At 44.7% G+C, this 24,647-nt stretch overlaps 1 protein-coding gene and 1 long non-coding RNA gene across 8 annotated transcripts; one reads left to right on the top strand and one right to left on the bottom strand.

The window, feature by feature from the left end:
• Positions 1-43: 43 nt before the first annotated feature.
• On the top strand, positions 44-16,029 carry LOC121033487 (uncharacterized). Of its 2 annotated transcripts, XR_005791936.1 has the most exons (4): positions 44-139; positions 9,468-9,553; positions 15,484-15,752; positions 15,903-16,029. It is a non-coding gene; the product is annotated as an uncharacterized LOC121033487 (long non-coding RNA). The 2 variants fall into 2 exon arrangements; XR_005791935.1 differs by having other exon boundaries at positions 15,484-16,029.
• Positions 3,343-22,567, bottom strand: LOC121033485 (caspase-14-like). 6 transcript variants are annotated; one of them, XM_040479851.1, is made up of 8 exons: positions 22,048-22,567; positions 20,285-20,337; positions 18,931-19,080; positions 15,945-16,170; positions 15,354-15,470; positions 8,306-8,404; positions 6,629-6,738; positions 3,343-5,075 (listed from the first exon to the last, which is right to left on the bottom strand). In XM_040479851.1, exons 1-8 carry the CDS (start codon positions 22,406-22,408, stop codon positions 4,974-4,976), a joined length of 1,218 nt encoding a protein of 405 aa, XP_040335785.1. In that variant the 5' UTR covers positions 22,409-22,567; the 3' UTR covers positions 3,343-4,973. The 6 variants fall into 6 exon arrangements, with proteins under 6 accessions (XP_040335785.1, XP_040335787.1, XP_040335788.1 ...); XM_040479852.1 differs by lacking the exon at positions 3,343-5,075 and adding an exon at positions 5,082-6,024; XM_040479853.1 differs by lacking the exon at positions 8,306-8,404 and having other exon boundaries at positions 22,048-22,565.
• Positions 22,568-24,647: the final 2,080 nt, after the last annotated feature.

Here is a 24,647-nt window from a genome sequence, read left to right as displayed (position 1 = left end):
GAGGCCGAATCGGCTTTCTGGTCCCTGTCGTAAGTTGAAGTGTCTTTACGTAGGGAGCCATGTTGAGCACAGCGTGACAAAGTATTCGTTCAACAAAAGCCGGAGAAATTATTTTCATTTCTTGGAGAGCAATTTATCAGTACGTAATTCAGATTTTGAAAGTTCGCTTACAGGAAATTTTCCTGAAAAACTTAAAAGGAGAACACTACAGATGGCAGGTTTCTTTTTCTAGAGGAAAAGGAATCAATGTCGATAGGTTAGTAATTAAAAATTCATTCCGTTCATATAGTACTATGCAGCCACTAAAGACCTGCAGGGTGGGGGAGATTATTTTAAAAAATTGAAGCCAGTATTAACTAAACTTCAATAATAAAAAGAATTGAAGCCCTGCACATTAAAAGATGATGGTAAAGAGACGGCCAAGTTACTAACTTATGTATTGGGTTTCCATCTTTGCTGCACTTGCGAATCACGTGGAGAGCTTTTAAACATGTGCCCGGTGGCGCAGTCGGTTAAGCGTCGGACTTCACCCAGGTCACGATCTCGCGGTCCGTGAGTTCGAGCCCCGCGTCAGGCTCTGGGCTGATGGCTCGGAGCCTGGAGCCTGTTTCCGATTCTGTGTCTCCCTCTCTCTCTGCCCCTTCCCCGTTCATGCTCTGTCTCTCTCTGTCCCAAAAATAAATAAACGTTGAAAAAAAAAAATATTAAACATGTGCCCAACCCAGATTTTAAAAATCTGATATATATATATTATATATATATAATATATATGTATTTTATATATACATTATATATATTATATATATATATTTATTTTATTTTTTTTTTTTAAGAGTGCATGCTCGGGTGAGGGGGAAGGAGGGGAAAGGGGGAGAAGCAGAGGGGGACAGAGAATCAGAGGCAGAGGGCCTGAGCTGGGGTTCGAACTCATCAGCAGTGACCTGAACTGATGTCAGAGGTTTAACTGGCTAAGCTTCCCAGGCACTCCAAAAATCTGATTTTTTAAAGTGAAGTATTGCCATAAAACATATTTGTATATATTGTGAAATGATCACCACAATGAATCTAGTTAAAATCTGTCACCATCCAGTTACAAAAAGTGTGTTTTTCTTGTGATGAGAACTTTTACCCTCTTAGCAACAGTGAAATACACAATATGGTATTATTAACTATATTACATTACCAGGACTTAAAAAAATCTGATTCTCATAAGTACCTCCCTAGGTAATTTTAATGTGTAGCCAGGCTAAGAACCACTAATATACTAGTAGAGAAACTGGGTGCGGTTTTTTTTCGTCTCATTTTTAGCATTTTTGAAATTTTCTGAGGAACACAGGTTAAAAAATTAAAAAAAACAAAACCCCATTGCAGCTGATAGAGAAGGAATGAAAACTTCAGAATGGCTTTAAGCATCCTTAGAAACTGGTGAAAATATCTGGAGACATTTTGGCTCCCAAAGAAAAAATAGCTATGTGGAAAATAGAACAGGTGGCTTTGGGGGCAGTTTTCTGTCACTGTATTGCATGACTTCTCTGGAGGGTCTTCCCCAGCCACCTCAACAGCTCCCTCCCATATGCACGCTGGAGTCCCAGGACTACTTCCTTCGTCGCAAGAAGGACATTGTACTGGGGCGCCTGGGTGGCTTAGTCATTTGGGTGACCAGCTTTGGCCCAGGTCATGATCTCACAGTTCATGAGCTCGAGCCCCGTGTCAGGCTCTGTGCTGACAGCTCAGAGCCTGGAGCCTGCTTCAGATTTGGCGTCTCCACCTTTCTCTGCCCTTCCCATGCTCATGCTCCGTCTCTCTCTGTCTCTCAATAATAAATAAAACGTTTAAAAAAAAAAAAAAGACATTGTACTGTAATTATGTTTGGGTGTTTGTCCACAAAATAGTATTTTTCTCACAAAACAACTTTGCTCTTGAGAACCAATCCGCGTAAGGAAAATCCTTGGTGAGGAAATGAAATCAACAAAAGTCCAAAGATGAAGAAGGTACTATAGTAAACCACGGTGGGGAGCCCATGGCCCAAGAGGCACTTGTCAAAGAAAATCTGTAGCGAGCAGCTAAGTGTCCTCCCCACCTTCCAGGGTCCCCGGTCGTCTGCACAAGTTTCTGCAACATTTTTTATCCGTGCCTGTTTTTTTTTTTAATGTTTTTTTTTTTTTGAGACAGAGAGAGAGAGAGTCGGGGAGGGAGACACAATCCAGAGCAGGCTCCAGGCTCTGAGCTGTTAGCACAGAGCCCTTTTCGGGGCTCAAACTCAAGAGCCATGTGATCATGACCTGAGCCGAAGTTGGATGCTTAACCAACTGAGCCACTCAGGCGCCCCCTCCCCTCCCCCTGTGCCCTTTTTAAATAAAACTCTCGGAATTTCCTTTGGCGAACTTTTGAGCTTGGGCATTCATATTTAAAAAGAGAAAAACTCAGCTTAAGTTTTTTTCCAAATGCAAAATTGTGGTAGGGACTGTAGTTTTGGGGGGATACACTTCATGTGTCATTGGATGGCTAGAGGAGACCCTGTTCTGGTTTACAGCCGAGAGAATACGGAGGACACCAAGTTGGCCCCAGGCTTCAAGTTCATCTTGGGCACCTTCCCACCTCCCTCTCTGACCTGACTTCCTCCTTGCTCCTCCTTGACCTGTTCGTCTGGTGTGCAGCCATGCTCCAGTCCTCTCCAGGAGTCTTACCTGCCGTGGCCTGAGCAATGTTCCAAAATAACTGTTCCCTCCTTTGCCCCAAAGCTCATTCATTCCCTTAGTTAACTGGCATGGCCCTGTTTGTTGAAAGGATTCTGTCTTATAACTTTTCTCTCTCACTTGGCCCTTTTGTCTTGCATTTTCATGCACTGGAATGTATTTCATGCACTGCTGCATTGCTCACTGGGACTCTGAACTAGTCACTTAACCTCCCTCAGGAAACGAGCTATTGCCTGTGTTAGCTGCTGCCATCCCCCTGAAATGAGTCCCTGGGCCTGGAGTCCCAGGATGGCACAGGATGCAAAATGAACAGAGAAGGCTCACCTGATGTTCATATTTTATGAACCAAGGTGACATTTTAATGGTCTATAAAAAAAAAAAAAAAAAAAGCAAAGTCACATATCAAACATCAAAACTCAAAAGTTTTCAAAATTAAATCACATGTATATAGACTTGAAAAATCACATTAACTAAAAAGGACACAATTGTTCCTGAAATGGGGACCGGCCTGGAGATTCCGGGCTGCTTCAGTCATCGTGACCCTCAGTCTTCAGAGCATTTTCACCGAACACCTGTATCCTCATACAGGCCCAATGGTCTCACACAACTGCCAGCTTGAACCTCTAGGATCAGGAATAGCCACACCTGCAGCATATTCATGGACAGTTTATTAAGAGGCCAAAGTTCAGGGAAGTCCAGTGACTGGATGAATTCTCAGCCGAGCCAAGTCTCCTTTTATGATGTGGAAACCAGGGTTTAGTATAGTCCAAAGTTACACGAAAAGTGAGAACACAATCACAATGAAAGCTCATCTTCGGCCCGGAGTTTGTGAACTCTAAGTAAACGCTAGTCTACATACAGTGTTCCTTCTGGTGGGATGGGACCCAAGCCGCACCCTAAAGAATGTGTGGTGTAGAGAAAGCACACAGTGAGAACAAAGGACGCTTCAGGCAGAAGGGAGAGAATGAACCATAGTTCATTGTTCAATGAACATAGCCAAGAGCATTCATTCAACATTCATTAACCCACAAGCCTGATTCTGTGAGAGGGGATGCCTGAGGGGAGGACAAATCATCCTGTGTGATCAAGACCCAGGACAAACGGGCAGTACAGGCCTGACAGAGAAGGACTTGGAATATTCTCCTAGGGCAATCTGAGTATATTCCGCAGGCAGTGGGGAGTCAGAGGATTATTCACAATGGGATGGGTTTTGTAAAGAGATTTAGGGGAAATGTAGGTTGACTTCCAATTTAGGGAGTTAAAGACGCCACAGGACAACCAGCCAGGTGGGGATGGCCGGAAGGTGGCCAGATGCACAGAGGTAATGAGGCGAGGTCTGGCGAATGGACAAAACAATTAAAAGACAGAGACTAGTCATTCACCAAACATTCATCACATCGCTTCTCTCTGTCTTAAGGCACCGATGGAAGCTGGGATACAGCAATGAATGAGACACACAGCCTCTGCCTCTTGGAGCTTATGACTGAACTGGAGAGAGATTCGTGGCCACTGCACAGTCCTTTAAGTACAGCGGTGCTAAATGCTGCAGAAGAAAAGCACTCGGTCTGTGAGCACTCGGGAAGAGCTGACCTGGCACGAGGCCTTGGCGAAAAACTTTCCCGTGCAAAGGATGCTTGACCCAAATCCGGAGGGGCGGAAAGGACTGGAGTGGAACAGAGCATCCCAGGCAGAGAAAACAGCATTCAGAGGTACCGCGCAGCAAGGGAGAAGCTGGGGAATGGGTGGCGGGTGGAAACACGAGGCGTCAAGGGCAACAAAGTACAAACGAAGACACCCGGGTCAGACTCGAGAATGGCTTATGGAGTCAAAAAGGAGACGAGTCTGGCTGCAGACAACAACATGGGGGAAATCGGGCGAGCCAGGACAGGACTACACAGAGACAGCTCTTGAAGACTAAGCCAGGAAAACGAGGATGAACGCCAGCACCAAAGTAGGAGAGGGTGGAGTGTCATCAGTAAGGGAAGCACATTCTAAAAATGGTCCACAAATCGAGCTGGGCTTCCCTGTTTTGGTAACAGCTCAGGAAAGCCCATTTTCAAAAACAGTGATCTTTTCAAAGAAGTCAAATTATTTACAAGCGCCAACTATACGTGGCCCAATCTTGGAAAAATACACATATATGCAAAACAAACTGGAGAAGTACAACTGGTGACGGAAATAACCCCAAAGGATAACCATTCGAACCGCGCTACAGACGCTCTCCGTTCTTTACACCGTCAGTTATAAAGCAGCCCTTAGCTTTTCATCCTCCCGACGTCAAAAGTACACAGATTTAGTTAAAGTCGATTCCATGACAAGTGACACTTTTATGGGTTCCTCGTGTAGATGAAACTCAGTGTGCACCACTCTGTTATTCACCTGGAAGATTAAAGTACAGACTGTTCAAAAGCCCTGAGCGAAAGCCTTTTAGTCAACCCTACGGAGGGAAATGGCAGAATTCTATGCATTTCGGAAAGCAATATGCAAATGGCGGTGGAAGGAGCATGGCCCCCCCAAGTGCCTGGAATGCAGCTCTCTGGACTCCAGGGTCCACAGACCTGGGTTTGGTCTCAACTTGCCCCTGGGGATTAGTAGGCAAGAGAACCTGCCGTAAAATGAAAGGGTTGCGTTATGTTATGTCCAAAGCACCCCGTGGCCCTATAATCCCAGGGTTGGTTGTGAGCACATCAGCCACCCTTCCATGTCACTGGGCCGTGAGGGCCTTTAATGCAAAGGCCCCATCATGCTCATTTATGGATTTTTTTTTTCTTTGCCAGTGTTTACTCAGCAAGCACTTTAAAAATAAAGGGTGTTCAGTAAAGGCTTAATGAACGTCAGTCAGCCAACCAATTTTTCAACTAGCCTTAGCTACGATGGATTTCCATTTACAGTTGGCCAAATCTGTCTTTATTATAACATTGCTGAGAAGCTGACAAGAAACTGTTTTCTCAGAGAAATTGAGCAATAGAAGATACTCGGGCATATGGTTGGAATGGGTGTCAAAATTGTCTGTGGTCCCTCCCTTTCACGTCCCACCCCCACCCAACTCTGACCTCAAATGAGGTGAGAAGGAGTTTGAAGGGCTGTTAAGCATCATATGTAAATTACTAAAATTAAATCTTTCTATTTTAAAGAAACAAAAATAGTTACCATACCTTGGGCAGGTGTGGAGTAATTCATATGTAATTGTGATTAGGGCATGAACTCTAGAAGCACTCTGCCCAGGCTAGGGTGCCAGCTCGGCCACCGACTCGCCCCCATCTGTCACAGGGGATGTGAATCCCAGGAGGTCCCTGAGGGGTGTTGGAAAACTTAACTGGATTCGTATCTGGGAAGCGCAGAGAATGGTAACTGGCATGGAGTGGGCCACGCAATCGATGTTAGCCTCGCTGTTACTGGGCGCTTCTCTGATCTCTTCTCATTAGCTCTCTGTGGGCGTAAACCTCTTCAATCCTGATATGATAAACTACAATAATTGGGCCATTCTCCAAACTAGGGTTCGTATGCAAATCCACCGCCATTACCGAGCACGTGTTCATTCAGTGAATGTTTACTATGGGCTACAAGCTGGGGAGACAAATGTGAGCTGGAGTCTGTCCTTAGAGATGTCCTAAGGCTCTGCCCTCTCTAGGGGTGCTGAGTCGGGCCAAAGCTGGCTGCCATGGTGGGCTACACAGCAGGCAGGGTCTTTAAAGCTCACCTAATATCCAATGCCCTTCTATTAGCAAGGAACGGAAGGTGTCATTCTGTTTCCCTTGGCAGGTGGCTCAACCATGTTTTCTGAATGCTACGGTCATTGAAAGTCATGATCGGCCCATCACTTCCAAGCAACTTTTCAGTATCTCTCCTATTTTCATGGGTAAAGCCAACCTCATGAAAATGCTCCGATCAAGTACATGAATGAAGCACGTGTTCACTTAGAATCTACTTACTTTGGTGAAAAAGTCAGCGATGTGCCACTTATTTCCATGCTGTTTAAAGACCTCAGCCATCGCTTCAATCATCACCGAGCCCGTGCGAGGGTGCCGTAAAGCAACGTGATCTACAAAGTGAAAATATTTCATGTGTTTTCCTCCTCTGGTTGCACCGAACTTTTCTTTTACCCATAGTGAAACCTGTAAAATGGTTTTGAACTGAGAATACGGAAGCATTCTTGTATTAATAGGAGTGGGCCTGGGTCCATAAGAGACACAGACACAAAAAAAGGAAGCACTGAGCCTCCCAGGGGACTCCTGTGACCAACAGCATGTAACCCCTCAAGAGGGCAATTCTCTTCTATCAATCAATTTTTAAAATAAAACTTTTAAAATATTCACAAAAGGAGAAAGCAAAGTTTAACAAACTCCCATATGATCATCCCCCAGATTCAACAGTTATCGTTTTGCCATATTTCCGTCATTTATCCCTTCTTTCTATGTTTCTTAATGTTTATTTATTTTTGAAGGTGGGGGAAGTGAGAGAGAGAGACAGAGAGAGAGAGAGAGAGAGAGAGAATCTTAAGCAGGCTCGCACTATCAGTGCAGAGCCCAATGTGGGGTTCAAACTCACCAACTATGAGATCATGACCTGAGCTGAAATCAAGAGTCAGATGACCAGCCAACTGAGCCACCCAAGTGCCCCATCTATTTTTTTTTTTTTATTTCTGACTTTTGCTATAGGATCTTAAGCTAAATACCCCCCCAAATACATCAGTATAGAATTTATTTTGGGGTCCTCAAAAAAATTTAGTGGAATTGTTTTTATTAGTAGTTAGTAAAAAACATGAAACGTGTCTTTTTTTAGTGTGGAAATTTGATGGGAATATCAAAACCGTACCCTCTGATAATAAATCTAGGTTGGAACAGAAAAAAAACATGGATACACCTTTGCAATCTCAATATAGGCAAAGGTTTCTTAGAACACAAAAAGCATAAGCCACAAAAGAAAAAGATGCTAATTTGGACTTCATCGAAATTAAAAACTTTTGTTTTTTGAAACACGTTATTAAGAAAATGAAAAGCAAGCCACAGTTTGGGAGAAATATTTGCAATACATACCAGGCAAAGAACTTGTATCCAGAATATATAAATAATTCTCAGGGGTGCCTGGGCGGCTCAGTTGGTTAAGCGTCCGACTCTTGGTTTCGGCTCAGGTCATGATCTCCCAGTTTGTGAGCTCGAGCCCCACTTTGGGCTCTGTGCTGACAGCACAGAGCCTGCCTGGGATTCTCTCTCTCCCTCTCTCTCTGCCCCTCCTCTGTCTCTCAAAATCAATAAACTTAAAAAAATTTAAAAAGAAAATAATTCTTAGAACTTCATAAGAAAACCAACAACCCAACAAAAAATTGGACAACACACACGAACAGACATTAAGCAAAAGAAGATATGTGAGAGGACAACACATACGGGAAAAGATAATCACTAGGCCTCCAAGAAATGCAAATTAAAACTACAAGGTGATACTATTCTATACCCATCAGACTGTCTAAAATTTAAAAACAGATCAAACCAACTGATAATGAGGATGTGAAGCAACTGGAACTCTCATACGCTGCTGGCAGAAATGTAAACAATACAACCACATTGAAAAAGAATTTTCAACTTGGCAGTTTCTTTAAAAGTCAAACACACCTACTATGTGAACCAACCATTCCACTTCTTCGTATTTACCCAAGGAGAACAAAAACATACGCCCAAAGATGTACACACGTGTGTTCACAGTGGCTTCATCTGTAATAAGCAAAACCTAGAAACAACTTAAATGTTCAGTAACAAGTGAATGGCTGAGCGCATTGTGTTAACATTGTGTTATATTCACACAACTAAATACCACTCAGAAATAAAAAGGAATGAACCACTGATATACAAAACGACATGGGTACAACCCGAAACCATTATGCTGAGTGGAAGAAGACAAGAAGGGAGGGAGGGAGGGAGGGAGGAAACCTACATGCTATATAATTCTAGTCCTATAAAATTCCAGAAAATATAATCTAATCAGTGGTAACAGAAAACACAACCGTGGTGACTCAGGGATGGGGATGGAGGTTGGGACAGATTCAAACATGAAGAAAACTTTTTGCGGTGACGGCAATATTTGCTTATCTTGATCATGGTGATGGTGTCATGAACACTACTTCCATCTGTTCGAATGGTACACGTGGAATATGTACAGCTCATACTTCAACTATATCTCCATAAAGTTGTAAACAAATCCACAAAACGTATCTGTTTAGTATAGGAACCATACAGCAATTTCAGTATTGTCCCTCTTGGAGTAAATATGAGTTAGAAACACCACATCACGATGTTTGACAATCCATCCAGTGTTCTTCAAACTGCAGGTTGCGGCCCAATTATCAGCCAACAAATCAATTTAGCATACTGAAACTGTATTTTTTAGGGGCGCCTGGGCAGCTCAGTCAGTTAAGCATCCAACCCTTGATCTCCGCTCAGGTCATGATCTCATGGTTGGGAGTTCAAGCCCCATGGCTCATCCCATGCTTGGGATTCTGTCTCTCCATCTCTCTGCCCCTTCCCCGCTTGTACTTTCTCAAAATTAATTAATTAATTAATTAAAAAAAATGAAACTGCCTTTTTTGAAAATGGGATAAAATGGGATATAGTAGAAAATATTAAAGTACATCAATGCAGCAAGGGTAGCTATAATTTATAAAACTAGTGTTACATGTGTATTTATACTTTTACATAAATATATGTGATAGACTATAATGAAGTGTAGATTTTATCAATTCTAATATTGAAGTTTTCTGGGGGCCCCCCCCCCACTTAGGCATCTCTGAAATCTGGATGTGTTATATAATCTCTTCCGTGTCACAGAGTAATTAATTGGTAGCTCCCTGAGGACACAAAATAATGGTATGTCTTACAATCAAGGCATTAGATTTGATGCAACACAATAGCTCTTTCTTCCTGTAGGTTGTGGCAAATAACATTTGAAAGCCTCTAACCTAACATGGTCTGCAACCCCGTGGAGGATGTGCCAGTCAGCAGAGCGAAAATCAGTGTAGCTGCCAAGCATCTTATTAAATGAAAGATTATACATTTCTTGTCACTTTGAAAATAATCAGCTATTGTCGTCCATGGCCACGGGTTCAGTCCTCAGGACAGACTCTAGGCCACAAAAAAATGAGTCTGATGAGTAAAAACGGAGAACTTTAGACTTGGGCTGAAAGCTAGTGAATTTCCGCAGATTTACCAAACAGGGTCAAATTAAAAAGTCATCAGGACCGGGATTCCCCCAACATTGCATTAGATGATGACTCTGGCCATAGAACAAGAGCTCCAATCACTCACAAGACTGAAAACAAGTAGCCAATGAACACATGAACACTTTATAGCTTCTCTTATATATAGGTGAGATGGCTTGGTCACAGGCCAGGAGGGACAGACTCTAGAACTCACAGGGGTCAGGTAGCTGCTATAAACTTCAACGGTGAACTAGATGTCGGAAGCCCGAAGTTTGTTGAAATCTACTTTCTAAAAGAGGATAACTTTAAAATGTTTTAAATCCACCTTTTTTGCCCTTGATCTTAGCCAAAAGTCAAGCCGTGATTAAATCCATTGTTTGAATAGATAATACATTCAAATGGTTCACAATTCATCTATCAGTAGACGAGTAGATAAAAATATAGATGTATATTTATCTTACATGGACACCCATGCACACACACACACACATATATGCACAAGAGAATATTACTCAGCCATAAAAAAGAAAGAAATCTTGCCAACATGGATGGACTAGAGGGTATGCTGCTAAGTAAAATAAGCCGGACAGGGAAGACCTGCCATATAATTTCATTTGTATGTGGAATCCAAAAAGCAACAAAAAATGGACTCAAACACAAATGGTTCACAATTCAAATTATAAAAGGAATCCATCAAAGTCTCCCTCCCGCCTCATCCCACGCCCAAGAAATCAAACTCACGATCTGTGAGATCACAACCTGAGCCACCCAAATGCCCCACAGCTGTCTTATTTTCAGTAACTGTTGCATTTGAAACTTCACCATGATGATTCTTTCCAACTGCGGCACAGTATCCTACAGTATGAATATACCACTCCCAGTGGCTTTTAGATTCCTGCCCCTTCATTTGCCCCACTAAGCAACTTCAAAGGAGTGCCCAGAGTAGAGTGCTCGACTCAGCCCCATTCATCACTTTCCTGGTATTAGCACTGAAAAGTCCAGTCCCGGGAAACCCCTCCATCTCAGGCAAACTGGGACAGTCGGTCATCTTGTCCATGTATATACATGTGCAGGAGATTCCTCTGGGCAGAAGATCCCAAACTTTCTCAGTTCATGGTGCCCTTAGTGTCTCAGTAATTTTTTCACAGCACTCCTAGGCCAAAAGAAATACCTAAGAGATCCATTTACTAAAGTAGTTAGTTCCAAGCTCAGTATTAATATCTTAATAGCTGGGGCACCTGGGTGGCTCGGTCAGTTACGTGACCGACTTTTGATTTCGGCTCAGGTCACGGTCTCACAGTTTGGTGCTTGAGATCAGGGAGGGTCTCTCTCTCCCCCTCTCTCTCTCTTTCTTTCTCTCTCTCTCTCAAAATAAATAAACACTTTTTAAAAAGTTACATGTTATAATGTGAGGGATACAGTAAAAGCAGTACTCAGAGGAGATTATTTGAAAATGCTTATATTTTGGGGATGCCTGGGTGGCTCAGTAGGTTAAGTGTCTGACTTTGGCTCAGGTCATGATCTCACAGTTTGTGAGTTCGAGCCCTGTGTAGGCCTCTGTGCCGACTGCTCAGAGACTGGAGCCTGCTTCAGATCTGTGTCTCCCTCTCTCTCTGCCCTTCCCCTACTTGTGCTCTGTCTCTCAAAAATGAATACATGTTAAAAAAAAATTTTTTTTAATGCTTATTTTTTGAAAAGAGAGAAAATAATGAGCCAAGTATCTAACCAAAATAGTCGGGAAAAGAAGAGTAGAATAAACCCCCAAATGAAGAAAAATGGAAATTTTAATGAAAATTTATGAAATCAAAATTAACGAAATCAAAAACCTATACTAGAGAGAATGAACAAGACCAGAAATAGGTTCTTTTTTTTTTTTTTTTTTTTTTGAGAGAAAGAGAGAGAGGGCACAAGTGAGCAAGGGGCAGAGAGAGAGTGAGATTGAGAAAATCCCACGAGGGGCAGAGAGAGAAGAAGAGAGAGAGAGAGAGAGAGAGAGAGAGAGAGAGAATTCCACTCAGGCTCCGAGCTGTCAGCACAGAGCCCAACTCAGGGTCGAACTCACAAACCGTGAGATCATGACCTGAGCCGAAGTCGGACGCTTAACCAGATGCTAAGCCCGGCACCCCTAAAAATAGGTTCTTAATGAAACCACTGGCAAGACTGACCAAGATCAAAAGAAGGAAGCCACAAATATTAGAGATAAAAGGAGCATTACTATAGACTTACTGGACATTTCACGTGATTAAAGATACAACAAACCCTATGCCAAGAAATAATTTTTTAGTTTTTCTCCCACGGAGAAGCCAGTTTTCCTAGCAGTACATATTGAACAGCCTATTTTTTCAACACTAATTGGTGATGGCTTGTCACATACCTAGTTGTCCTGCATATCTGGTTCTGCGTGTACATTCTCTATTCTATTCTAGTGGTCTGTGTATACATAGAATTTTTATTATTGTTATATACTAAGTATTCTTTTTTTTCCTGTTGATTTATTTTTGACAGAGACGTAGAGACAACAAGCAGGAAGGGACAGAGAGGGAGACACAGAATCCAAAGCAGGCTCCAGGCTCTGAGCTGTCAGCACAGAGCCCGATGCGGGGCTCGAACTCACAAACTGTGAGATCGTGACCTGAGCCGAAGTCGGATGCTCAACAGACTGAGCCACCCAGGCGTCCCTATATCCTAAGTATTCTTATGTCACAAGTTCTCTCAAACATCTCATGTCCCTCAAATGTCCACACAACAATCAGCTGCTCCATGGGGACATCTCTACACATCTCTTTTTTAAAACGGCCATCTCCACTCCTCTCCCTCGATACTCCCTATAACCCTCATCCCTGCATTATTTTTCTCCATAGCACTTATCAGCATTTAACAGATTTTATTTTATTTTATTTTATTTTATTTTATTTTATTTTATTTTATTTTATTTATTTTTGGTAAACATTTCACTGAAAGAGAACCATCCCATAGCAAAGTGTGCAAAGCCTTAGGGGTACAGAAGAGCTCCATAAACTTTCATAAAGTGAACACACCCCATAACTAGAAACATCTAGAAACAAGATGATGCCGGCATTCCAGAAGTCCCCTCCTTGCCCCCTCTGGTCATTACCACCCCCAACACTCTGCAGCGCTGAGGGCAAATAGTATCCTGACTTCTAACACCACAGATTAGTTTTGCCTGTTTCAGAGCTTTATATAAATGGTATCGTAAAGTAGCACAACATATAGTTTCTGTGTTTCTCGTCTGTCTCCCCCACTAGTGCAGAAGTTCCGTGGAGGCAGAGAGTTTTAGTTCTTCTGTTCAGTACTGAGTCTCTAGCCCTTAAATGTATATACAGTCCAGCAGTCATAAAACTCATTTGTTCCATAAAACTGGAGCTTGAGGTTTCTCGCCTTGACCCTGAACTGTTCCATAATAATTCTGCAGTTAGTTTATATCAGGAGCTCATTTCCTTTTATCGCTGACTGGTAGTCCACGTGGGGCACACCAGGATTTGTTTATTCGCTCACCTGTTGATGGTCACTTGGGTTGTTTTCAGTCTTTGGCTATTTCAAATCAAGCTGCTATGAACTTCTGTGTGCCAGTCTCTGTGAGGCCACATGCGTTCATCTCTCTTGGAGAAACAACCAAGGAGTGAGATCTTTCGTCTAACCCTAGTGGGGAAGTTTCTCGCATCTTACCACTAAGGATGGTTTCATTTTAAGTGGTGGCCCTTAGTTTCCTTTGCCTGCATTTCTTCGGTCACATTTTATATCAAATTCCACATAGAGATTGAATATATATATATATATATATATATATATTTGCAAGCTACTTTAATCCTCTTTTCAAGTCAAGATAAAGCAGTGCCTGGGTGGCTCAGGCAGTTAAGTGTCCAACTTCAGCTTGGGTCGTGATCTCGCAGTTCATGAGTTCGAGCCCCATTATCAGGCTCTGTGCTGACAGCTCAGGGCCTGGAGCCTGCTTCAGATTCTGCATCACCCTCTCTCTCTGCCCCTCTCCTACTCGCATGTGCTCTCGCTCTTTCTAAATAAACCAACAAACATTTTGTTTTTAAATAAAAATAAGCCTAAAAAAAAAAAAAAAACCTAAAGAAATGTCCTGGACCCCTTAATTCTATCTCTCCAACATTTTTGTTTCCCCTCACAAGTGAATCAAGTCCACCCTCGCATACACAGATTCTTTTGGACTTTAACTTATTATCAATAATAGTATTAGTAACACTGATGATAATATTATTAGCAGAATATATTAGTAGTAATAGTATCTAATTTCTTTTTTTTTGTATTCACTATGCCATTAATTATGATAAGCACATCTGCTTTATAGAATTCAATTTATATAACATCCCAAAGACATAAGTGAATTCTATCATTCCCGTTTTACATGAAGAAACTAACATAGCTAGCAATTAAAAAATACTGAAGGTCTCAAATATACTAAGTGGAAGAACTAGCTTTTGGGCCAAGATCTTTTTCACAGAAGAGCCAACCATCTCATTCACCATGCAATACTTTGCTCGGGGGCCTGTGCGTTCCTGGAAGAATGATCTGTTTCTTTTGTTTAGAGATGCCAACCTGCCATCTCTAAAAGTGGGAACATTTGTGGGGCGCCTGGGTGGCGCAGTCGGTTAAGCGTCCGACTTCAGCCAGGTCACGATCTCGCGGTCCGTGGGTTCGAGCCCCGCGTCGGGCTCTGGGCTGATGGCTCAGAGCCTGGAGCCTGTTTCCGATTCTGTGTCTCCCTCTCTCTCTGCCCCTCCCCCGTTCATGCTCTGTCTCTCTCTGTCCCAAAAATAAAATAAAAATGTTGAAAAAACAATTTAAAAAGTGGGAACATTTGTAAACGGAGATGGAGAGGTTAACAAAAGATTCTCCTTCTAGATGTCAATTAGTAAGGCACAAATAATTTAAGGGAGGCCTGGGTGGCTCAGTCGGTTAAGCATCCGACTTCAGCTCAGGTCATGATCTCACGGTCTGTGAATTCGAGCCTCACGTCGGGCCCTGTGCGGACAGCTGGGAGCCTGGAGCCTGCTTTGGATTCTGTGTCTCCTTCTCTCTCTGCCCCTCCCCAACTCACACTCTCTCTCTCTCTCTCTCTCTCTTTAAAAAAAAATAAATAAATAATTTTAAAAAAAAGATTCTGAGAATCATCACGAATAACTTAAACCTTCTGGAAGAAAGTGTGTGTCATGGGGCGCCTGGGTGGCGCAGTCGGTTAAGCGTCCGACTTCAGCCAGGTCACGATCTCGCGGTCCGTGAGTTCGAGCCCCGCGTCAGGCTCTGGGCTGATGGCTCAGAGCCTGGAGCCTGTTTCCCAGTCTGTGTCTCCCTCTCTCTCTGCCCCTCCCCTGTTCATGCTCCGTCTCTCTCTATCCCAAAAATAAATAAACGTTGAAAAAAAAAAAATTAAAAAAAAAAAAGAAAGTGTGTGTCACTGGCATCTACCCTCACTGTCTCACCTGCCTGGGTAGGATAGATGATGAAGTAATCACTGAACGTGGGCAGCCTCCTCTTCTCAGATACGTCATCAGACTCCATGGGTTCATCGTCTGTCTCAACACCATTATCTCTTTTCTCTATTTTTTGGAGAACAAAAATACACACTACAGTAATGCACCGTTGACACCAGGAACCCTTAATCAACGTCCCAACAAGCTTGCACCTCCAGAAGAGGGAGGAATAGCCACAGAAGCTACGGAAGTCAGATATCGGCCCCGCAGGTCGCCTGGCATCACATGGACGGCGGGATGGCCCTTGGAAAGTGCACACATCTCTCTCAGATCTGAGGCTCCCTGGCCTACCCCGTGATGTGAGTGACTGGGACCATTCCTCAGCCAGAGTTAATGATTCCATCCCAGGTAAGTGTCCCTTCTGTCCCTTCCTCCCAGCCCAAAGTCTCTAGCACCCCACACAACTAAAGTCACATCGGCCGAGGGGCCTCTGATCGTAAACAAACGAACAAATAAATATTTGTAACTTCTTTTTCTTTTCTCAGTCATCCATAGGAGAATGCCCTAGACACAGGACTGGACCAAGAAGTCTCCACTCACCTCCTCTGCAGGCCTGGATTATAAAGATCTTTGGTTTCTCTTGAAGCGCCGGACAATTTTTATTATTAAACATTTCAAAAATGTCCTCCAGGCTGACTCTCTCACCATCTTTCATCTTAATAAAGCCTTTCTCCCCGTGGGACATAAGAGTAACAAGGCAACAGCCAACATCATCCTTAATTTCATTGAGTCCATCCCGAAATGATGATATTTTCCCAAGTAACTCCTGTAAAATAGGATCACATATTCAAAATAACTGGAGGGAAGTAAAATCAGAAATGCCGGAGATGGTTCTTTTCAGTAGGCAATCCGAGGATATGACAAGTACGAAAATAACTACATCTCAGGCAGGGTTCGTATGAGGTAAATATCAGTTCCTGAACTTGTCCCTTCCCTTTTGGCTGCTCTCAGAATTCCCGTAATTTCTGTTTGTGCCATTGGTTCTTGTTTAACAGAATTAGGGCATTTCTGATTCTCTACTGCAAAAAAAAACAACATAATGATAGCTCCCCAAAGGGTTAGTGTATGTAAATTTTATATTATTAACTTATTTTAACATATAAAGTTATTGTTTTCTAAAATTAATGCCCTCGGGGTGCCTGGGTGGTGCAGTCGGTTAAGCGAACCTGCCAGAACCTATGGAGAGGCGTCATCAGAATCAAGCCCCCTAGAGAGAAACGCAAGACGGGAATGGCGGCCATCACTGCTCCCGTAAACCTTGTAGCCAAGATTCCAGTCCCTTCAATAAAGCACGTAAAAGTGAAATGAAGTCTAAATACGGTAAACAAAGAGCCAAAACTCATTTTTTACACATATCATGACTTTCTAGAAATACGAAATAATCAACCAAGTAACTACTGGAACCAGAGGCCAGTGAGCTGACTGGATACAAGATTAACTCACAAAGATCAAAGATCCTCTCCCCCCACCCCCCACTCCGGTTACCTGGCAACAATCTTTTAAACCCCATAACAGAAAAGGGGGTCCCATTCACGGTCACACCCAAACTAGGACACTACCTAGGAATAAACCTAAATGAAGAAAGGATAAAGCTTTAGGGAAGAGGCGACAATAAACCGTGACATGCCCACGCTTCTCTTAATACTACTGATTTGCTGATTCACTCCAAATGAATCTCAATTCAATGTCATGGCAATCAAAATCCCAAAGGGTTTCAGTGGAAATTAGCCAGATTATTCTCCAGGTCACAGAGGAGACAATCCTCAAGAAGAGCCAAGCATATTCATAAGAAAAAAAAAAAGAGAGAGAGAGACAGAGAGAGAGAGAGAGGAGGGATAGCCCTATCAGGCATCAAAATGTCCTTAAAAATCATGGTGAATGAAACAGGGAGATACTGGCTTAGGTATAAACAAATATATGAATGGAATATTTTAGATTCTAGAAACCAATCGAATTATATATGGGAATTTATTTCACAATAAAGGCAGAGTTTTAAGTATGTGGGGGAAGGACACATTATTCAATAAATGTTGAGACAACAGACTATCCATCTGGACATAAGGTGAGGCTTCCTACTTCACACTGTTCCAAAAATAAGATTCCAGAGTAGAAAGGAAAACCTTAAGCTATAGAGAAAAATAATTTAAGCATTTTCTAAGTTGGGAAGTCATGGGGTTTAATCAAGACACAAACAACAAGAAGCTGACAAGAAAGACTGACGAGTTTACTCACAAAAAAATTAAAAGACTTCCATATGACTTAGGACAACAAAAAATCAAGTCACAGGGTAAGAGAAACATATCTGCAGTACGTTTGTAAATGAATAATATCCAGGAAAATAACTATAAGAACAAGAAAAAGACCACCCAGTAGGAGAAAGGGCGAAGGAAGACAGAACAGATAATTTACAGAAGGAAAAAAATGGCCAAAGGATGTTTAACCAAACTAAGAATCGGAAAAACGAAACTCCGAACCATGAAATACTTTTGCCAGTGACATTACTAAATATTTATAAACGTTGCCAGGATGCAGGAAAAGTAGCCACTTAAGACCCTGAGGAGCATAAACTAAAAGAACATTGGCAGTTTCTGCCATTTGAATGAAAAGGACAGGATTAAAAACCATGCAAAATGAAGAGATTCTGGTCCAATCCTTGGGGAAAGGACATTTGGGGCCAGAAAATTCTTTGCTGTGGGGGCTGTTCTGGGCATTGTAGCACCCTCCAGTTGTGACAACCAGAGATGGCTCCAGATATGGCCAAATGAGGGGGACAAGTCACCCTCAGATGAGAACCAGATTTAAGGTAACAACTAGCAAGGGACAGGATTCCAGCCGAGGCAGCCTGTGTGGCATCCACAACCCCATGCTATGCTGTTCCTTGACATTCATTAGCAGTGACTCCTGGGATCTAAGAAGGGCTTTCCTATGTTACTGTCCCTAAATAAGGGCAGGTCTGAGTCATGTCTCAGCTAAGGTCAAAGAGATCAAATGGAGTTCCCACCATCCTCTTCCACCTTATTTTTTTCAGTACAATCTAGTTAAGTCACAACACAATTCTGCCCACAGTGCTATCGGCTCCCTCCCCACGCTTCTCCCAGGGTTCCAAGTGAGTCCCACAAAGACTCATGCTGCTGGAATCCCTCTGGCCTGCCTCCTGATGACCTCTCAAAGGGGTTTCCTTGGTCTTTCCTGCTCCTAAATGCTCTGGAACTTGCCTACTCCAGACTCCACCTTGTCCTTGGCCCCCTTGCCCATCTTGCCAAGGATGCCTTCTGGGGTTCCCTCCCCTCTTCAACTGCAGGGCCCTAGCCAAGACTGGAGCCCAAGAGGTCCCTGCCTGACTGGAAGGGGAGGTAGGGTATCGCACACGTAAAATTACAAAAGCATCAAGAGTTTTATCAGGACACATATGTCATTGAGCAGCAGGTAGGTCCTGATTCTTACCAGGTGTTAAAACCCATTTTTTTAAAAAAGAAAGGAAAATTGGAAGATCCAAGTTAGGTTCCTCATTGTTTTTTATTTTTACCATTTTGTTTGGATCGATGCACGAAGTATGCTCAAACTGGCATTGGCCAAGCCATTCGGTCATTAGCATGACGTCCCGGTGAGCCCCGGGTCTGTTCTTCTCCACACACATGACGAAAGCCTTCCGCTTGCCACTCAGGTCATAACAGTCCTATTTTCCAGGAAAGCCAACAATAATTAAACCAAACCAAACCCAGAAATCCAAATGTGTCATAGATACAAAATAATGAGTTTCTCTAGGGATCGATGGTGAGGTTTCCCAGTTTGGATCAGGGATGCAACACTGATTGTCTCTCTTATTAGTTATGGAACGGGGGTGGGGGGAGTCATGACTTGATTTATAATCCTTTCAAATATCTTCCTCAGACTAGGACTAATAGGCCAATCTCAGTTTTAAATTCCTACGTATAGCTAGAGTATCAGTTTAAGGAAATATGGCGGACAGAGGAAACGGTAAATGACCACACAAGGCTGCAATCATCAAAATCCAGAATGTGGGACATTCTACAGACAACTTGGTTTCTTTAATAGATAAATAACAAGAAAAAAGGCTAAAGAAAGAAGAAGCATCCTAAGTTAAGAGTCTTAAGGCACAAAGCAAACAACCGTAATTGTGTAGGCCCTGCATGAATCCGTATCCTGATTCAAACCACCCACCTGCAAAAGACATAGGAACGAGTCAAGGATATCTGAATGCTAACCGCCTCTTTGCAAACATTAAGGAAGTTGTTTTTAGGTAGAATAATGGTATTGTGGTTATGTTTTGCAAAACCTCTTTCTCCTGCTAAAGATTCAGAGATCCACACGAAAGTGTCCGTAGATGAAAGGGACAGGATTATCTGGATTTGCTTCAAAATAATGGGAGCGGGAGCACACAAAACAAGATTGGCTCTATGTTTCTAATTTGCCGAAGCAGGGTCATAAGTACGTTGGGCTGGAGTTGGGGAGATTCGTTTTTCTATCCCACTTTACTATTTGTTCAAAATTTCCATAGTAAAGCTTAAAAAAACCAAACGCTAGAACCAGCAATGTACGTAGTCGTCCAAGGCCATACAGCCAGGCATTGAACTTCCACTGAAGTTGCCTCACTTTTCTTGACTTGTCGAACAGAAATAACAGCAGTTCCTACCTTGTTTGGTTAATGCACGCACAGTGGTTGTCACTGGCTAAAGTTTATCTTCCACTCTCATAACAAAAAGCAGTGAGATATGACCACTTGAGAAAACCATACAGATAGTCTCTAACCAACAAGAACAGCGCACAAAAAAAATGTTAAAATGGCAGTTCAAGCGGCTAAATAAATACCATCCTTCCTAACCAGTGTGCGGTGCTGGAGTGAGAGCAAAAATATTTACCAGTTCGCCATCCACACAGTCATAGCTTCTCTTTAGAATCTTTCTTGGAATCTCTGCATGAATTTTCATGAAAAGAGAATAAAACAGGAAAAACACATTATTATTTTCCCATTTTTTAAGTTTTAATCAAGATCCACTGTCATCCCTACTAACAGGAAGCTCCTCCCAAGGAATTCTGTTGCCTCTTACGTTTTGGGGGTCCAGCAGGCTTCAACCTCGCTTTAGAACAGGTTCCCTGGATTATGAACACCTTCCTGCAAACTCATGAGGCTGGAAACTTAAAACCGGCTTCCCGTAGGCCACAGTTGGATACAAGGGCAGGAAGAGCCAGGCCAGAGATAAAAAGGGACAAGGTCTAACTGACATATTACTGCACATGTACTTCCTGGAGAGGAGATTAAGACATCGATAAAGGGAAAATTGAAGTAAAGGAACTAGGCATTGCCCCGCGTTGGGCTCTGGGCTGATGGCTCGGAGCCTGGAGCCTGTTTCCGATTCTGTGTCTCCCTCTCTCTCTCTGCCCCTCCCCCGTTCATGCTCTGTCTCTCTCTGTCCCAAAAATAAATAAACGTTGAAAAAAAAAATTAAAAAAATAAATAAATAAAATTTACAAAAAAAAAAAAATAGCATAATCTCTTAGCATTTAATTCCAACATTTATTGGGTGCCTACAGTGTAGAGCCATAATATTGTGTAGGTTGGATGACTCTGGAAAAAAAAAGCCCACTTTGCCAACAGTCTAAAGAGGTGATAGCAAAAGTGATACATGACCAACGAACCTGGGAGGGACGACACAAGGGCTTTGTAGGTGCAGTGAAAGCAGGGGGAGTCAAGGCTCCCCAGGGCCAGTATTCTGCCTGTAGGCCATGTGTGGTGGGCCATTACAGTTGTCATGCATTACAAGTCTAAACAAAATCAGCAACAGTAACACACCTAGAAGCTCAATCAGATCATAGGCACGCAGATGGCAGAGGTCACCGACGGTACATTTTACTGTCTATCTCAATGGCTCCCATGTACGTGCTGCTTCCTCTCACTCCTCTCTCTCACATACATATTATGTACACATCCGTTTATCAAATCGGGCCGGGGGGGGGGGGGAGCCCCACCTCCCTCAACCTGTTCCATACTACATTTCTTGATCATAAGCCACATCTTCCCAGATTGACGGCAAATGGTCTCATGGTGTGCAAGAAGAGCCACCCCTTCCGTAAATACACCCCCTGGGGGTGTGACAGTGGGGTTTCCAACACTGGGCTTCTCACTGCACCACTTGGAAACCTCCCACATCATAATCTCTTGAAGGTAGTCGTTAACGAAGCATCTCAGGCCTGCTGCTGAGTCGATCTGCTCTTTGAGCCGACCCCCAAAATGTGCTCGTAAACCCTGATGGCCGCTCTTCGACGGATCACTCGGATTCCGCGCCTGGGGATGGCGACTCTACGGGCTGCTTCACCCAAGGTTCCCACCTCCCACCGCGCGTCACCTGGCTCCTAGGGCACCCGCCAGCCCCTGGCTCCGCTAGCCTCCGCCCCGCGGGCTGCCCGGGAACCCGCCCCCAGCCCCGGCAGCCCCCAGATCCCCCGGACCTCTCCCCCCGGCCCGGCTGTCCCCACTCTCACCCAGGCTCCGCCCCTCCGCCGGGCCGCCGGCCGCGCACCCGGGCCCCGCCCCCTAACCCGGCCGCCACCACCCCGCCCCCCATCCCGGCCGCCGATCCGGGCCCAGCCCCCAGCCCCGGCTCGCGGCAGCGCCCCCGCTCACCCCGGCGGTCGTCGTCTTCCGCGCTCTGCCAGCGCGGCAGCAGGTCGGCGCGGCGCAGCTGCTGCAGCACCTTGATGAGAACGCGCGACACGGCGGGCAGGTAGTAGTGCTGGGCCAGGAGACGGGCCAGCCCCGCCTTGCTGCCGCCCTCCAGCTCCAGCCGCAGGGGGCTCACGCGCGGCCCCTCGTCCACGGTCTTGAGGAGGACGCGGAAGTGGCTCAGCTCCCGCGGGGACAGCAGGTCCAGCGTCTCTTGCACGCGGCTCTGCAGCTCCTCCACGGTCGGCGTGATCTTCGGAGGCGCCTGGCGGCCGTCGGACCCCCAGCGCCAGCCGCTCCCAAGGCTCGTCGCCATGGCCATCCAAAGATGCTGCAGCGCCCGGGCCGGAGGGGCCAACCGCCGAGGTCTCAGCCCCGCGGGCCGCGCACGCCTCCCGTTTCTCCCTTTGTTTTGTAAAACGGAGGCGTTTCCGCTCGTCTTAGCTACGGCCGGGCGGGCTGGCGGCGGCGACCTGGAGATCCCGCCAGGCTTCCTCTGCGGCCCCGCCCCTGCCTCGAAGCCCCGCCCCCACCCGCCCGTTCCCGCTTAACCCTCGGAGCCCGGGCAGGGAGAGCTTGGTGGCGGGGGTTCTCCGTGGTTCTCCGCCGGGGCTGCGCGTTAGGGTCACCTGGCTAACTAACTCCTCGAGCTCAGGCCACAGTCCCGGCTGATTACATTCGAATTTCTGGGTGGCAGACCCAGGCATCAGCCGTTCTGAAAGCTCTTCAGGTGAGGGGCGCCTGGGTGGCTCCGTCGGTTGAGCGTCCGACTTCGGCTCAGGTCATGATCTCGGGGTCCGTGAGTTCCAGCCCCGCGTCGGGCTCTGTGCTGGCAACTCGGAGCCTGGAGCCTGCTTCGGATTCTGTGTCTCCCTCTCTCTCTGCCCCTCCCCTGCTCATGCTCTGCCTCTCTCCGTCTTTCAAAAATGAATAAACATTAGAAAAACATTTAAAAGCTCTTCCGGTGATTCCAATGTGCAGCCAGCTTTCGTTGGAGAGGGAGAGGTGAAAAAGGTTGAGGCTTGAGAATTTGAAGTCGGCAAGAAGTTGGAAATGCACACTGCTCAGCCTGGGAGTCATGGAAGGGACATTGCCTTGGGGAGCAGATCTCAGCTTGGCAACGGCCCGTTACTGTCACTGCTGCTCAGTTCCCTGACTTGCTGGGGACCTCAGGAGCTCACTCTAATTGTGATTTGCCTCAAAATTACTTACCCTGTGGAAGATCTGGTGAAGGAAACTCAAGACCTTGTTTGCATCCCGATTCTAGTAAGCCAACTGTAAAAACTCCCTTTTTAAAAAAGATTTTATTTGGGGGGCACCAGGGTGGCCCAGTTGGTTAAGCCTCCAGGCTCTTGATCTCTGCTCAGGTCATGATGTCATGATTGGTGAGATTGAGCCTTGCATGGGGCCCCCATGCTAACAGTTTGGGGCCTGCTTGGGATTTTCTCTCTCCCTCTCTCTGCCCCTCCCCAATCACAGGAAAACACTCAGGTGTGCTCTCTCTCAAAATAAACTTAAAAAGATTTTATTTTCCAGTAATCTACACCAACTGTGGGGCTCAAACTCACAACCTGGAGATCAGTCTAGTTCCACAGACTGAGCCAGCCAGGTACCCCTAAAAAGTCCTATTTGAGATCACTGGAAATGTGAATATGGGCTGGGTTTTGGAGGATATGCAAAAAATTTGTTAGCGTTTTCCAGGTGGGATAAAAACATTGTAGTTATGTAAGAAACATGTCCACTATTTTTAGAGCTGCAGATTTTTAGAGATGAATGATGGGAAGGGTGAAATAGCCTGATGTCTGAAATCTGCTTTCATAAAGGAGAAAGTGGAAAGACAAGAGTGGCAAAATCCTGATCGTCGGTTTTCATCTCAGTGATGCGAATGAAGGGCCAATGTACCATTCGCCCTACTCTGTGTTTGAAATATTTTGTTTATATATTTATAGAAACTGAATGTAACGGCAGCTTGAAATCTTTGCTTCTGTCCTCTTTGGGCCCATATGCCTTACTAGGCCTTATCTGTAGTGGCCAGACAAGTGTTTGCTTCCACAAAGCTCTGCCTCTAAATAATTTGAAGTCTGAGGCAGCCAAGAACAAGTCAACTTGTTAAAGAGGCACTGGGCAGAGTTTCCGAAGCCAGCTGAGACTCACAAACTTTAATAGCTGTGACAGACTGCAGGAAAGACAAATTCTTGGGGCCTGGAATATGCAGATATCCAGGACCACATCCCTCTGGAATCAGGGTTAAGGGCAAATTCCAGTTTTACCCCATGTTTAGAGAAAATTAGACTGTTCCTCCAAACCTCATTTGCCCCCAAAGAACAAATGAGCATGGAAGGGGACTCTGGTGGCCAAAACTCACCAACCAAGTAGAAGGTGAGCAAACTGGGGGGAAGCCTGTACCTCTGGGCCTCACCTCTGCCCCTCCCCTCCCAGGGGCTCTTGGCAGGTCCCCCACTGACGAGTTAGGCTCCCCTGGCCCAAGATGAGGGTCAAAGATGACCCGAACACCCTAACTCAGGACCCAAGTTCTTAGGAGGCAGACACTATACCTAGGC

Source organism: Herpailurus yagouaroundi, unplaced genomic scaffold (assembly GCF_014898765.1).
Source record: "Herpailurus yagouaroundi ecotype Mexico unplaced genomic scaffold, PumYag 159, whole genome shotgun sequence".
Lineage (NCBI taxonomy): Eukaryota > Metazoa > Chordata > Mammalia > Carnivora > Felidae > Herpailurus > Herpailurus yagouaroundi.
Note: the sequence above shows the minus strand (reverse complement) of the source record. Positions and strands in the feature narration are given on the sequence as shown.